This window comes from Archocentrus centrarchus, chromosome 18, assembly GCF_007364275.1.
Source record: "Archocentrus centrarchus isolate MPI-CPG fArcCen1 chromosome 18, fArcCen1, whole genome shotgun sequence".
NCBI classification, from domain to species: Eukaryota; Metazoa; Chordata; class Actinopteri; order Cichliformes; family Cichlidae; genus Archocentrus; species Archocentrus centrarchus.
In genome coordinates this window covers 10,485,029-10,500,296 of record NC_044363.1, presented here as the reverse complement: position 1 = coordinate 10,500,296, position 15,268 = coordinate 10,485,029, and the positions used below count along the sequence as shown (strand labels likewise).

Sequence of the window (15,268 nt, the reverse complement as noted above, 5' to 3'; positions counted from 1 at the left end):
CAAAAACCACAATAACCTACACAATGTAGGATAATATATAATATACTGTAAATAGTCCGGCCTGTTAAGGTTCAACACACAGGCACATCATGTACATTGTATATAGTGTTATTATTAGTAGTATTAAGGTTAATATTGTTTGTTGATTTTATATATATTTATATTCTTTTCTTAGTGTGAATTATTATATTTTTACTTATATTTATAATAACTGCGGCTTCTGTTACACCCAAATTTCCCCTCTGTGGGACAATAAAGGCTGTTTCTTCTTCTTCTTCTTCTTTCTCATTGATGTAACTGAACTCTTTTAAACATACTCTTAAGACAGTCATGTCTGGCTGTCTTTAATAATTTTGTGTTTACATGAATTTTTGAATGTATTCTGCTGCATAAAGAAGAGAAAACACTGCTTGAATGTGCTCATCTTACTGGAATGAAACACAGCCTGATAACTCCTCCTTCTTCACCTCCTCTTTGTTTCCTCGTTCCCTCTCCTTCTGATCTGCAGTTTGAAGATGGGTGTAGCCAAGATGTGGTGACGTGTCAGAGCTGACAGACTCCATTCACTGCACAAACACAAGTTGTTGAGATGAAAATAGTTTCAGTTATAAAGAGAAACTCACACAGTCACTGACACTGAGAGGAGAAATGGCGCAGAAAGGAGTTCAGCTGGACCGAAAAACCTTCTCTTGTTCCATCTGTTTGGATCTACTGAAGGATCCAGTGACTATTCCCTGTGGACACAGTTACTGCATGAACTGTATTAAAATACACTTTGATGGAGAGGACAGGAAAGGAATCCACAGCTGCCCTCAGTGCAGGAAGACTTTCACACCGAGGCCTGTCCTGGAGAAAAACATCATGTTTACAGAGTTGATGGAGCAGCTGAAGCAGACTGAACTCCAAGCTGCTCCAGCTGATCACTGCTATGCTGGACCTGAAGATGTGGCCTGTGATGTCTGCACTGGGAGGAAGCTGAAAGCCTCCAAGTCCTGTTTATCTTGTCTGGCCTCTTACTGTGAGAAACACCTCCAACCTCACTATGATGCAGCTCCATTACAGAAACACAAGCTGGTGGCCCCCTCCAAGAAGCTCCAGGAGAACATCTGCTCTCGTCATGATGAGGTGATGAAGATTTTCTGTCGTACTGATCAGCAGAGTATCTGTTATCTCTGCACAATGGATGAACATAAAGGCCATGAAACAGTCCCAGCTGCAGCAGAAAGGACTGAGAAGCAGAAGGAGCTCGAGGTGAGACGACTAAACATCCAGCAGAGAATCCAGGACCGAGAGAAAGATGTGACGCTGCTTCAACAGGAGGTGGAGGCCATCAATGGCTCTGCTGATAAAGCAGTGGAGGACAGTGAGAAGATGTTGACTGAGCTGATCCGTCTGATCCAGAAAAGAAGCTCTGATGTGAAGCAGCAGGTCAGATCCCAGCAGGAAACTGAAGTGAGTCGAGTCAAAGAGCTTCAGGAGAAGCTGGAGCAGGAGATCGCTGAGCTGAAGAGGAAAGACGCCGAGCTGGAGCAGCTCTCACACACAGAGGATCAAAACCAGTTTCTACACAACCTCCCCTCACTGTCAGCACTCAGTGAGTCTACACACTCATCCAGCATCAATATTGGTCCTCTGAGGTACTTTGAGGATGTGACAGCAGCTGTGTCAGAGACCAGAGATAAACTACAGGACATCCTGAGAGAGGAATGGACAAACATCTCACTGACAGTCACTGAAGAGGATGTTTTACTGTCACCATCAGAGCCAAAGACCAGAGCTGGATTCTTAAAATATTCATGTGAAATCACACTGGATCCAAACACAGTAAATTCATGGCTGTTATTATCTGAGGGGAACAGAAAAGTTACAGTAATGAAAAAACAACAGTCTTATTCTGATCATCCAGACAGATTCACATATTACTGGCAGGTCCTGAGTAGAGAGAGTCTGACTGGACGTTGTTACTGGGAGGTGGAGTGGAGAGGGGGAGGAATTTGTGTTTCAGTCGCATACAAGAATATCAGCAGAGCAGGGGAGTCAGATGAATGTGTGTTTGGATACAATGACAAATCTTGGTCATTAGGTTGTTACTCAAACAGTTATAAATTTTTCTACAACAAAGTCCAAACTGTCCTCTCAGGTCCTCAGTCCTCCAGAGTAGGAGTGTACCTGGATCACAGAGCAGGTATTCTGTCTTTCTACAGCATCTCTGAAACCATGACTCTCCTCCACAGAGTCCAGACCACATTCACTCAGCCGCTCTATGCTGGACTTTGGCCTTTCTGTTATGGAGTCTCTGCAGAGTTGATTAAGCTGAAATAGTCAGAAGTCATTGAGGGACAGTTGGTTAAAATGTGTTTTTCAGCTGAATCAAAATGCTGCAGCTAGAGTACTGACAGGGACTAGAAAGAGAGAGCATATTTCTCCCATATTGGCTTCTCTTCATTGGCTCCCTGTTAAATCTAGAATAGAATTTAAAATCCTTCTCCTCACATACAAGGTCTTGAATAATCAGGCCCCACCTTATCTCAAAGACCTTTTAGTCCCATATCACCCCAACAGAGCACTTCGCTCTCAGACTGCTGGCTTACTTGTGGTTCCTAGGATACTTCAGAGTAGAATGGGAGGCAGAGCCTTCAGCTTTCAGGAGCCTCTTCTGTGGAACCAGCTCCCAGCTTGGATTCAGGAGACAGACACCCTCTCTATTTTTAAGATTAGGCTTAAAACTTTACTTTCTGATCAAGCTTATAGTTAGTTATAGTTAGGACTGGATCAGGTGACCCTGAACCATCCCTTAGGGTGCTGGGGGGTTTCCATGATTCAGTGAATGTTTCTTTTTCACTGTCTTTGTTTTTACTCCCCTCTGCATTTAATAATTAGTTATTATTAATCTCTGTCTCTCCCCTCAGCCCCAACCAGTTGTGGCAGATGACTGCCCCTCCCTGAGCTTGGTTTTGCTGGAGGTTTCTTCCTGTTCAAAGGGAGTTTTTCTTTCCCGCTGTCACCAAGTGCTTGCTTTGATTGTTGGGTTTTCTCTGTATTATTGTAGGGTCTTTAACTTACACTATAAAGCACCTTAAGGAGACTGTTGTGACTTTGTGTTATATAAATAAAATTGAATTGAACTGATTAATCACTGATTAGTAAATAAACAATGATTATGCTTTTCACATGTAATACTTCAAAATGTCACAGGTTAAAATTGTTATAACAATGAAACACTGAGCAGTGTTCTGTCTTTCTGAAGCATCTCTGTATGCTGGACTTCGACTTTTTAATCGATCATGGAGAAACTGCAGAGTTCAGTAGTCAGTAAACAGTTGTTCAATGGAAACTCTGCAGTGTGTAGTTTGTTAAACTGTCTGACTGACAGGATTTTCTTTTTCCTCTTCATGAAAATTTGTTTTTGACTTTTGTTGATTGTCATGTGTAGATTTCTGGGTGATTTACTTGTTTGTGGGTTTTCTGTCTCTCTGTGTCATTTGTTAACACAAAGAGAAAATGATTGTTGAAATATGTGCAGACCTTGGCAAAAAAAGAGAAAGTAGTTATTGTAACGGGAAATTCATTAATTGCCTGAATGTTGTGAATCTTTTATAAACTGCTGACTGTTGATCCTTCTTGCACGTACCTGTCTGTATTTAGGGATGCATGTTAATAAGGATTTACGGATGCCGGTGTGTGTAACTCATTATTATCATTTTCATATCTTGTGGTTATAACTCAGACTTTCTGTTTGCGTGTGTTTTCTCATACAAGCACTTCCATGATGAACTAATCTTTTATTGTCTAACATTCACACTCCAACGGTTGCGTTGGATAGCAACTTGGGGTTAAATATCTTGCCCAAGGATATATTAGCATGCAGCCTGGAGTAGCCAGGAATCAAACCGCTGACCTTCTGATCATTAGGTGACCTGCTCTACCTGCTGAGCTACAGCCACCCCGTATGAGCAAGCACTTGGCGACAGTGGGAAGGAAAAACTCCCTTTTAACAGGAACAAATCTCCAGCAGAACCAGGCTCAGGGAGGGGCAGTCATGTGCCGCGACCGGTTTGGCTGAGGGGAGAGAAAAGACATGATGTGGAAGAGAGCCAGAGATTAATAACAATTAATGATTAAATGCAGAGTGGAGTATAAACAAAGTAAATAAGGTAAATGAAAAGAAACAGTGCATTATGGGAACCCCCCAGCAGCCTAGGTCTATAGAAGCATAACTAAGGGGTGGTTCAGGGTCACCTGATCCAGCCCTAAATATAAGCTTTATCATAAAGGAAAGTTTTAAGCCTAATCTTAAAAATAGAGAGGGTGTCTGTCTCCTGAATCCAAGCTGGGAGAAATCTGCTCTCTCTTTCTAGTCCCTGTCAGTACTCTAGCTGCAGCATTTTGGATCAGCTGAAGGCTTTTCAGGGAGCTTTAGGACAGCCTGATAATAATGAATTACAGTAGTCCAGCCTAAAAGTAATAAATGCTTGAATTAACTTTTCAGCATCAGTCTGAGAAAGAATGTTTCTAATTTTAGAAATATTTTCTTTTTATTATTATTATAACCTTTATTTAACCAGGTTTGTCCCATTGAGATCCAAGATCTCTTTTGCAAGAGAGACCTGGCCAAGAAGGGCAGCACATAAAGTTTCAACACAAAATTACATAAATACACACAAAGAAAGAAAAAAAAAATACAAATAATTGAATTTTCAAAATTAGTTAAGAGTCTGCAAGACTAATCAAACATTTGCACTGATATTAAAAACATTTGCACTCCTGGTGCCTGGTTGTAATGGAATTCATCATTGATTTGAATACATTCAGTGATACCAGACTTTGGAGCTTAAGCTCTGATTTCAAAAAGTTCCATGTACTTGGAGCAGAAAATCTAAAAGCTTTCTTCCCCATTTCTGTTCTGACCTTGGGAACAGTAAAATGATAAAAGTCCTGGGAACAGAGACTATAGGCCCTATTATTCAGGATTAAAAGGGGTGATAAATAAGGTGGAGTCATTTGAAGAACAGCCTTATAAATCAACTCATACAAATGGCTGAGGCAGCACACATATAAAGATGGCCAATTTACTTTACTGTATAAGACACAATGATGAGTTAGAGCTCCACAGTTTGTAATAAACCTCAGAGCACCATGATACACACTATCCAAAACATGGAGGCACTGAGCAGAGGCATTCATGTATAACACATCACCGTAATCAATGACTGGAAAAAAAGTTGACTCCCCTAATTTCTTTTTCAGCCTATAAGGAAAGCAAGACTTATTTCTAAAATAAAATCCAAGTAAAAGCTTCAGTTTCTTTACAGTATACTGAATGTGCACCTTAAAAGACAACTTAAAAGAACCCCAAATATTTAAAAGTAGATACAAGTTCAGTTTGTTGACCATTACTGGTGACAATGACAGACTGACTTGATCTTGCTGATTTAGAGTTAGTGAAGAACATAAGTTTTGTTTTATCAGCATTTAGAACAAGCTGCAGTTGGCAAAGCTGTTCTTGCACTCTATTAAATGCATTCTGCAGATGTACAAAAACATCTGCAGGCGTAGGTGCAAAACAACATATGACTGTGTCATCAGCATAAAAATGAATGGCTGCATTTGAGATATTCATTCCAACATTATTTATATACAAGGTAAATAACAAAGGGCCTAGTACTTGTGGACAAACTGAACCTCAGAAGAAACACCCTCTGAGTAGCCAGCCTGGTTTCTGTCTTCAAGATAATTTGCAAACCATCCAACTGCATGTACAGTAAACCCTGCTGCTACAAGACGTTCAATTAAAATATCATGATCCACTGTATCAAAGGCCTTAGAAAAGTCTATAAAAAGAGAAAGACAACATTGTTTATTATCTAAGGCTTCAATTATGTCACTTATAACCTTCAAGGCTGCAGTGGTACTACTATGTTTTTTGTGAAATCCTGACTGCGAAATCGATAGGATAGAATTAGTGGTGAGGTATTCTTTTACTTGTTCACTGACAAGAAATTCAAGAACCTTAGCCAGAAGAGACAGTTTAGAAATAGGCCTATAATTGTTTAAAATAGTTGGATCCCCTCCTTTCAAAAGGGGGGTAACAAATGCAGATTTCAAGACTTTGGGAATTACATTGGTCAAAAGTAAGTAATTTTTCTTTGGACTTTTAAGACTTTCAGTAGTCATGGACAAGTAAAACTCAGCCTTTGTATTTCGGAGACGAGAGGTAAATTTATTTCTTAACTGTCTAAAATAAAGCCAGTCAGTTTCCAGGCCTGATTTACGAGCCCTGGCCCATGCAGAATTTCGCTCATGCAAAATTTCTGCTAATTCAGTTGTAAACCATGGATTATCGCGGCCTTTAGTTCTGAATTTGCGCAAGGGGGCATGTTTATTAATGATACGACTGAAATTATCACAAAAGTAACTCCAAGCTAATTCAACATCATCAAAAAGAGCAATCCTTTCCCAATCAAAATAATAAAGGTCATGCACGAAAGCCTGTTCAACAAACATTTTCATATAACGCTTTTCTTCAAAGCGTGGCTTGCTTTTAGGAAGCCTTGTGTCTCTCACAGAGTGATCACTCAAATCATTTGGAAAGACACCAGTTGCCACATATTTGGAAGGCATGTTAGTTAAAACTAAATCAATGAGTGTTCCTGTTTGGGAACATTTAGGGTTGGGTGTTACGACCCGTCTAGGGGCCCGGAGCGCAACATGACTGAGAACACCATTCGCCCCCCAAGACCCAAGCAGCCACACAACAACCGTCTATGCAAATATATATACACAAAGCTTTATTGGTTCACAGACCGATACACAGAGCGATTCACATCAGGGTGAGCCCAGGCCAAAACAATAAACAAAACGGGAACTAAAAACTACCGTGATCCGGCGTCTAACCTAAACCAAAAAGAAACAAAACAAATGACACTTGCTTACCTCCCTACCTATAACAACACAGGAGAAAACTGAAGAAACAAACTGGCGGCTCACCCCTACCCACTCTGGAACAGAACATATGTTTAGTATGGTGGCTGGTTGAACGCTTGGGGACACAAATGATGCTCTCGGGTCCGCGTGGTCCCTCCAGCCTCCTAAGTAGGGCGTGTCCCTCTATCGCAGCCAACCGTCAGCAGGCGGGAGCACACCGCACCAATCGAACCCGAGCACCTGCACAGACAAATTAGCATATAACAGACACACCCACACACAATACCCTTACAGACGTAACATTGGGTCTAGTAGGGGAATTAATTAATTGTGTGAGGTTAAGAGAATCACATTGTGCTTTCAGGTCGTCGGACGTAGGCATGAGCCAATCCCAGTTTAAATCTCCCACCAAAAGTAATTCGCCGTATTTCAGCTGTGATAAGAACTTAACAAGGGAAAACAATGCATTTTTAGGAGCAGATGGCGGTCTGTAAAATCCTACCAACATAATACGGTGATTCTTTGTTAATTCAATTTCAAGAGCAAGCAACTCGAGCTCCTTAGATACTGACTCTTTAAGTACTAAGTTAACGTTAAAATTGCTCCTGATATACATCGCAACACCGCCCCTTTTCTTGGACGATCAGCACGATAAACGTTATAGCTATTAACAGAAATATATTTATCAAGCACAGATTTGGTGAGCCAGGTTTCAGACAAGACAATAACGTCAGCATTTGTTGAATTTATCCAGACCTTTAACAAATCCATCTTATTTAATAGACTCCTTACATTTATGTGAATCAATCCAAGACCAGTTCTAGATTTAAAGTCTGCAGGGGGATAACAGTGAACCGGTGTATCAGGGCCTGGATTAGTCTCAACATTCCCTGAGAGCAAAAGCAATAGTATAACTAAACGTTTAAGCCTGATGGTACAACCTTTTACATCTGACACTTGGTTGGAAGGGTAGATATTAGCCGTAGAGGAGGATGTAGAGTCACAAAAAAAATTAAAAATAAAAATATTGCGCAAATGCAAAAAAGCGGTCCTACATATTTGTTTAATATGTGCATTGAAGGACATATTCTGGTCAAAAATGACTCCAAGATTTCTCACAGTGTTACTGGAGGCCAAAGTAATGCCATCCAGAGTAAGTATCTGGTTTGACACCATGTTTCTAAGATTTGTGGGGCCGAGTACAAGAATTTCAATTTTATCTGAATTTAGAAGCAGGAAATTAGAGGTCATCCAGGCCTTAATGTCTTTAAGACATTCCTGCAGTTTAACTAATTGATGTGTGTCATTTGGCTTCATTGATAGGTAAAGCTGAGTATCATCTGCATAACAATGAAAATTGATGCACTGCTTTTTATACTGCCTAAGGGAAGCATGTATAATGTAAATAGAATTGGTTCAAGGATACTTTGGCATGCAGCCTGGATATCGAACCGCCGACCTGCCGATCAGTAGGTGAGCTGCTCTACCTCCTGAGCTACAGCCACCCCACTTATGACATTTACATGTTTTAGACGTCTTTGATTGGAAGATTTTTGTTGACTGCATTTGATTTTTAGGTAAGCCCCCCCCCCCCCCCCAAAGTGTCTCACTGCCATCCTAACATGAGCAGAGGTTCAGACACACAGAGGAGGACACACACTGATGTTTCTTCAGGAACATGCGGGTGTTCAAGTGTGAACTCATAGCAGCAAATAAAACAAACACACAGACTCACCACAAACCTGCTGTGACTCATGCAGAGGAGTAAATATGTTTATGGTGTTTTTATTCTCTCTGATTTTGGTGCAGCTCCTGTTCATCGGCTGGAGCTGGTTAGATGTCCTGATTCTGTTTGCTTAGTTAAACAAATATGTTTCATGTATCAATCATTACTGACGAGTTTTAGCAAGAAAGGAAATATAAAGAGGTCATTAGTTGTGTCAAATCTACTGGATTTTAATCCTTATTTGCATGTTTTCCACTTGGCTGCAGAAGAGAAAGTGAACCAGTCACTGTGTGTGTGCTTTAAGTTTTCCCTTTGAGGTGTGTTATGGTGTTGAATTGTTTTTTGTAATATTCTTGTGGATTTTTATGGTAAAACAGCCTTGAATGAGCAGCTTAACAACATGAAAATAAGTTAGAGATCATAGAGGGTTGGGCATTTATTAAATTGACTCTGATTATTTTCATCTTTCTCTCACTGCAGCCGTAACAACATTACAGCAGAATTTGTATTAAGAGACAAAAAGTGAAGAGCTTTTGTTCTGAGGGTTCACAGAGAGTCCGTCTCTGTGTGTTTGGTAACTGTGCTGCTCTTAGAGAGGATACATGTGCAGATGTTGATTCCAGCTGTTCTTCAACCTGTAGAAACATCACACAGCTGCTGCATATGGGTTGGAACAAAGAAGCGTTGGTGACATCAGTTTAGTCAAGCTTATAGTTAGACTCTTCCTCAGGGATCATGTCCACTAACAGTCGTCTCAGAGATGTCAGCATCTGAACAGGGACTCAAACCAGCAACCTGCAGGTTACTGCTCAACCGCTAGACAATTAAAAAAACAAAAACAGGCTGAAACTGAGTCAACAATGTACATTAAAAAGACCAACACTCGCACACTGCAGGACCCCAAATTTGCCAGTTTAGTCCATCATGATGAAACGTTTCCATCACTCCTGATAACACACAAAGCAGCAAAGTCTGAATCACATGTTGCTGCTGTCAGAGCACGTACACAACAACATGACACTGATCAGACTAGTGGTAGAAAAAAGCCACTATAAAGTTTGTTTCTGCTGCACAATATAATGCATAGGAGAGGGAGAGAACACCAACACTGATAAAAATATGTCCTCATGTTTATTAAAAGGCCAAAAAACAGACATTTCAGCAATAAGCCGCCACCAGCATCATTTAAGACAGAAAATAATCACAACATATAAAAGTCAGGCGATCAAAAACCAGAGCTGTAATTACAGAATGAAAAACCAGGACCAGCCCAGAATGTAACACATGACAGACAAATACATCTCTACGAAACAGGATCAGCAAAGTACCATCAGCACAGTACGACGGGTAAAAACTAGAAATAAACACAGGAAATATGATTAAAAATAGAATATCCTGACAATGGAAAATAAAGCTAAAAAATAAAGTAAAAACTTTATACTTGATGACTTTTGATTGACCTGATATTAGAAGAAGATCTCCTACTGAAGACAGCTCTTTATATTTTACAGTTAAGTAACTTATACTCGTGTTGTCTCGGGGGGATTCAATGACACACACTTTAATGTTGCACATCACATGAGTCCTTTTGGCATTGTCTATAAAGTTGTATCAGTTGCCTTGTGGTTAAATATTGCATATCGGTTTTATTTGTTTCCTTCCACATGGTTTAATATTTATTTATATAATTTTTCCATTTAACTGGAGGATGATGATGGTGAAGATGACGTGAGATGATCCACAGCAGAGGGGTGTTGGAAATGGCATCAGTATATTGAGCACATTAAGCTTAATGGCAGACACATGGAGTCATCCTCCTTTGACCTTTACTTGTATATGCAGGCCACGCCCCCTTATCAGAGATCTGGATTTTAATTTGCAGAACACCAGCTGTGATCTTCGGATCCAAAAACAGTGAAGATGATCAAACGCTGCTTTAGTTCAGATATTTTAAAGGTGAAATTATGTAATGGGGCCGATTAGTGCTCAGGTCATTCAAACTTTCAAAAACACTGCAGGTCTTTTTGGTCCGTTGCATCATCTCCTTCTTGAAATTTGTCCTTCTCTAGCTCCAAACTATGAAACACACTCAATATGGAACTCCCAGCTGAATCCTGCAGAAACCATACTTTTGTACACCCGGGACATTTCCTGGTGACCTCAGAGTCGTTAGTAATACTCAGCACACAGTTTACGAAGCTCACAGGCCTCACACCTCTCTCTCTTTCTCTCTGTCTCTTTCGGTCTCTCACTCTTGCTTTATCTTTCTCTCGCTGTCTTTGTCTCTCTCTCTCTCTCTCTCTTTTCTCTCCCGTTCTCTCTTTCTCTCTCTTTATGTTCATCCATTGTACAGAGATAACAGATATTCTGCTGATCAGTACGACAGAAAATCTTCATCACCTCATCATGACGAGAGCAGATGTTCTCCTGGAGCTTCTTGGAGGCGGCCACCAGCTTGTGTTTCTTTAATGGAGCTGCACCATAGTGAGGTTGGAGGTGTTTCTCACAATATGATGCCAGACAAGATAAACAGGACTTGGTGGCTTTCAGCTTCCTCCCAGTGCAGACATCACAGGCCACATCTTCAGGTCCAGCATAGCAGTGATCAGCTGGAGCAGCTTGGAGTCCAGTCTTCTTCAGCTCCTCCATTAGCTCTGCTAACATGATGTTTTTAACCAGGACAGGCCTTGATATGAAAGTCTTCCTGCACTGAGGGCAGCTGTAGATTCTCTTCTTCTTCTCTTCTTTATTCCAGACACTTTTAATACAGTTCATGCAGCAGCTGTGTCCACAGGGAATAGTCACCGGGTCCTTCGGTAGATCCAAACAGATGGAACAAGAGAAGGTTTCAGGGTCCAGCTGAACTCCTTTCTGCGCCATTTCTCCTTTCAGTGTCAGTGACTGTGTTATAACTGAAACTAGTCTGAGCTTTGATCTGAACACCTACAGTGAGCCAGCTTATGCTAAATGTAAATACTTTATTTCCTCCCTTGGAGAAAAGAAAGTGGCAAAGCATCATCATCATGGTGCTCTCCAGCAGCTCTACCCCAATGGAGCTAAACACACTGAGTAGCCTTTAATGGTTAAATGTCTTCAGCTTCAGTGTCACAATGGAAAACAAGTGGTGCCATGCACAACAGACCCCGCCCCCAGCAGATGTTTTAGCTGATGTTTTAGCCAGCTGATGCAAAGAGAGTCTGGCTATGTTGATGTTGCTTCATGCAGGTTTACATGTACTGCAGGTTAATAAGGTTAAAAGACTCACACATTAATCTGGACTTGCAGTATACCCCTCAGCTCAGTTAGCTTAGTAAACCTCATTTTATTTGTTTTCTACATGAACACAGACACATTGTGGCTTTTTAAAATATTTATTTATGTGAGAAGTCCACAACAGGAAACAGTCTCTAGAGAGAATTGTTTGTTTATTTCTATTGTGAGAGACAAAAAGTCTAAATTTAATAGTCTGCTCCACATGTCAGCCTCTGTCAGATCACTTTATGGTGGGGTACATCATGAAGTTGACCATGGTGCATTGTGGGAACTTGCCAATGGAGCTCTCTTCCACAGCCATGAACACTTTGATCTGCCTTGTGTGCATGTCCTTCTGAAAGGTATGTAGTGGCAATAAATTCATAGTTTTTAATGTCACAAAGGTGGCTAACTTGAAAGACTGTGTTAGCTAACTTAACAAAATCTAAAGCCCCAGTCAGAGAAAACTGGGATCGCAGTGATGGTTATCAATTGTCTTTAACTCAGGCTCTCTGCTTCAGGAAACTGATATTTAGTTGTAAAACTGACATGTCAAGCATGTTCATTGATTCATCTCATTAACTCATCCTCTTTTTGCTGCACACTTTAGAGTTTGCTACAGCAGATCATCTGCTAAACTATCAGGAACACCTTAATAAGTGTATTGGAATATTTGATGAAGCCATCAATACTGTCAGTGTTGCTTTAATTGACAAAGTTGCTGTGCCTGTTTATATGTATTGCCTTAATTTCACCAGTTGCCATGTTTTTGCTGCATATATTGCTGCATTTCAGTGATTGATTTTAATAGCAGAAGTTGCCATGTGTAGTTTTAGTGGCTGGTGGAGGTCACTGGCAGTCACTAGGTGAAAATGGTCACAAAGAAGTATACGGTGTTGAATGGAAAACCTCTTTGCAATTGCTTAGGTCTGCAGCAGGTTGCCACAGTTGCACATACTTTGCATGGAAGACATCAAGTTGTGAAGGCACACCTTTTACTTTGAAGCTCTGAAAGTCTTCTGTTTCTGGTTTGTGTCACACTTTTAACATTTTCCTGTTGCCCGGCGAGTAGTTTACAAATATTTGCAGACAACCTGGTGTCTTCCATGTAAAAAATGTGCAGCTATGGTAACCTACTAGCAACCAAACTAATCACAAGCATTTTTTTGGTAAAGCAGCCTCTACGAAACTGATTTTACCTGGTAACCTCCAGCAACCTCCTGCAAGCACTTGCAAAATGGACAAAAGTGACAAAAGTCTGCCAGGAGGACGCTGACTGGCCTGTGTGACAGTGACCTAAAGCAGTCACTTGGCTTAACCATTTTTATTTCTGGCAACTATTTGCGGTTTACTGTGAAGCAGTGTCACTTGTTTCTACACATAATTGTGACACATCATCTGAAGGTTTCCATGTTTCCAAAAACAGCACATTTTATTGATGTAATGTGGGGTAAGAGATGTTCAGATCAGCAGATTAGCAGCAGATGTTGCTAAACTTAGTTTGAACTATTGTGTAGTTGCAAGTGTTGTCATACTTTGCTGCAGATGTTGCTGTAGTTTCATTCATTGAATAAGTGTTTCAGCACTTTGTTGGGTTAGCAGAGCTATAATTACTTATCGGTCACTGCAGTATTTTACATTTGTTGCACAAGTTGTGATCTTAATTGGATTTTTTCCTTTTTTTTTTTAGCCTGTCATGTCTGGCAGATCTTGCAAGCAGAACTGTGATCTGAATGCATTGTTGTGCCAAACATATTTGCTATTTCAAGGTGAGCTCTATAAGTTCTCTATAGGCTTCTCTTGTTAGTGTGTGACCCTTTATTTTATTTGAGTTATTTTTAACATACTGTGTGACAAATTTTGCCAGAGCTGACAGGCTTAGGAAAAAGAAAAGAAAAAGGGAGAGAGAAAGAGAGAGGGGGATAAAAAGAGAATAGAGAGAAAATAAAAAAAAAATATGAAAGAGCACAAGTAAATAAACCAAATAATGAGTCACTTGTTTAACATAAAAGATACTGACAATACTTGCAAAATTAAAAATTGTTTGGGGAAAACAAAAATTGCTTGGTTACACAAACCAACCATTTTTTATTATGATTATGTGAGTGTTTGTGTCTGTGTCATGAAATGTACTTACCAATGAGGGTAGAACGCCATAGCTCTGCCCATCAGAAGCTAGAGGCAGGCAAAGAAAGCCCCAGGAAGCCCAGGCCACCAGCAGCCCATCAAGACCTACGAAGAGCCGTGGTCACTCATTCCAAAGACAACCGTACACCCACCCCAGCAGACGGGGGAGGGAGGTCCCAGATGGATTCCCCCCAGTCAAGGAGCAAGGGCACCAGAGAATCCAAGGCAACGAGAAGCCAGCCCCCCCCCCCAGCGGCCAGCCCCCTGCACAGAACGGCAGCAGGGCCCCCAGCACCCGAGGACTGCCCGACTCCCCACAAAGACCCCCCCCCCCCCCCCCCCAATGCCGAAGAAGCCAATGCAGCCCCGCGCCGCAGCCCCCAGGGGAGCAGGTCACCACCCACATCAGAACATCCAGCCCCACCCAGGAACCCCGAGGCACCCACACCCCAGGGGGGCAGGGGGGAGGAGGCAACCAGCAAGAAGTGGCCAGGAGGCAAGGCACAGGCCCAGACCCAGGTCCAACCACACGCACACCCATACTCACGAAGACTGTGACAAATACAAAGACACACATTCATCCATAGCAACCCACCCTCTGAAGATGGGGTGAGTGGAAGCCATGTGCTTATGTTTGTGAATGAATAAGGTGTATAGGGTGCAGTTAAAATTGAGGGGACAGTTGTGCCACAAGCACCAACTGCTGGTCATCAGTGCTCGCCCACACTGCCCCCCCAAAACCCTCCATGTCTAAAGTGCAAATATAATTTGGGGACAGACAGTAATGAGGATCTGAATGGGGCCACCTCAGCGGCCCCATCTCATCAACCTCTGGGTAACATGCCTGCCCCAAAGGTCCTATGTGTATCGAGTTGTATGTGTGTATGTGCTGTGAATTATAGTGACTACAGTGCAATTAAAAAAGAGAGGCAAGTGGCCGCGAGGCTCTGCAATTGGCCTCTCCACCCTACATCTGTGAATGATATGTATTCTGTGTGTGTATGTGTGTGTGTGTGGTGGGGGGCATATGACCAGGAAGAAAAAAAACAACCTGGAAGAAGAGAGCCAGCTGTCCACTGGCTCAATAGGCACCCTGACTTCCCACACCCCAGCACAGGGCAGGGGGAGGTGAGCCCAGTGCTGGGGTGCTACACAGATAAGCCCCCAGATAAGAGAATGGATGGGTGGAAGTTGTACTTCCACCCATCCATTCTCAAAATGACTAAAAGTCATTTTGAA

At 41.5% G+C, this 15,268-nt stretch overlaps 1 protein-coding gene across 1 annotated transcript; it reads left to right on the top strand.

The window, feature by feature from the left end:
- The first annotated feature begins 633 nt into the window (after positions 1–633).
- Positions 634–2,322, top strand: LOC115797226 (tripartite motif-containing protein 16-like). Its single transcript, XM_030753747.1, has one exon. The coding sequence runs from the start codon at positions 649–651 to the stop codon at positions 2,320–2,322; it is 1,674 nt and encodes a 557-aa protein (XP_030609607.1). The 5' UTR covers positions 634–648.
- The last annotated feature ends 12,946 nt before the right edge of the window (positions 2,323–15,268 follow it).

Coding starts and splice junctions, on each gene's coding strand:
- LOC115797226 (XM_030753747.1), top strand. CDS start 649: ATGGCGCAGAAAGGAGTTCAGCTGGACCGAAAAACCTTCTCTTGTTCC.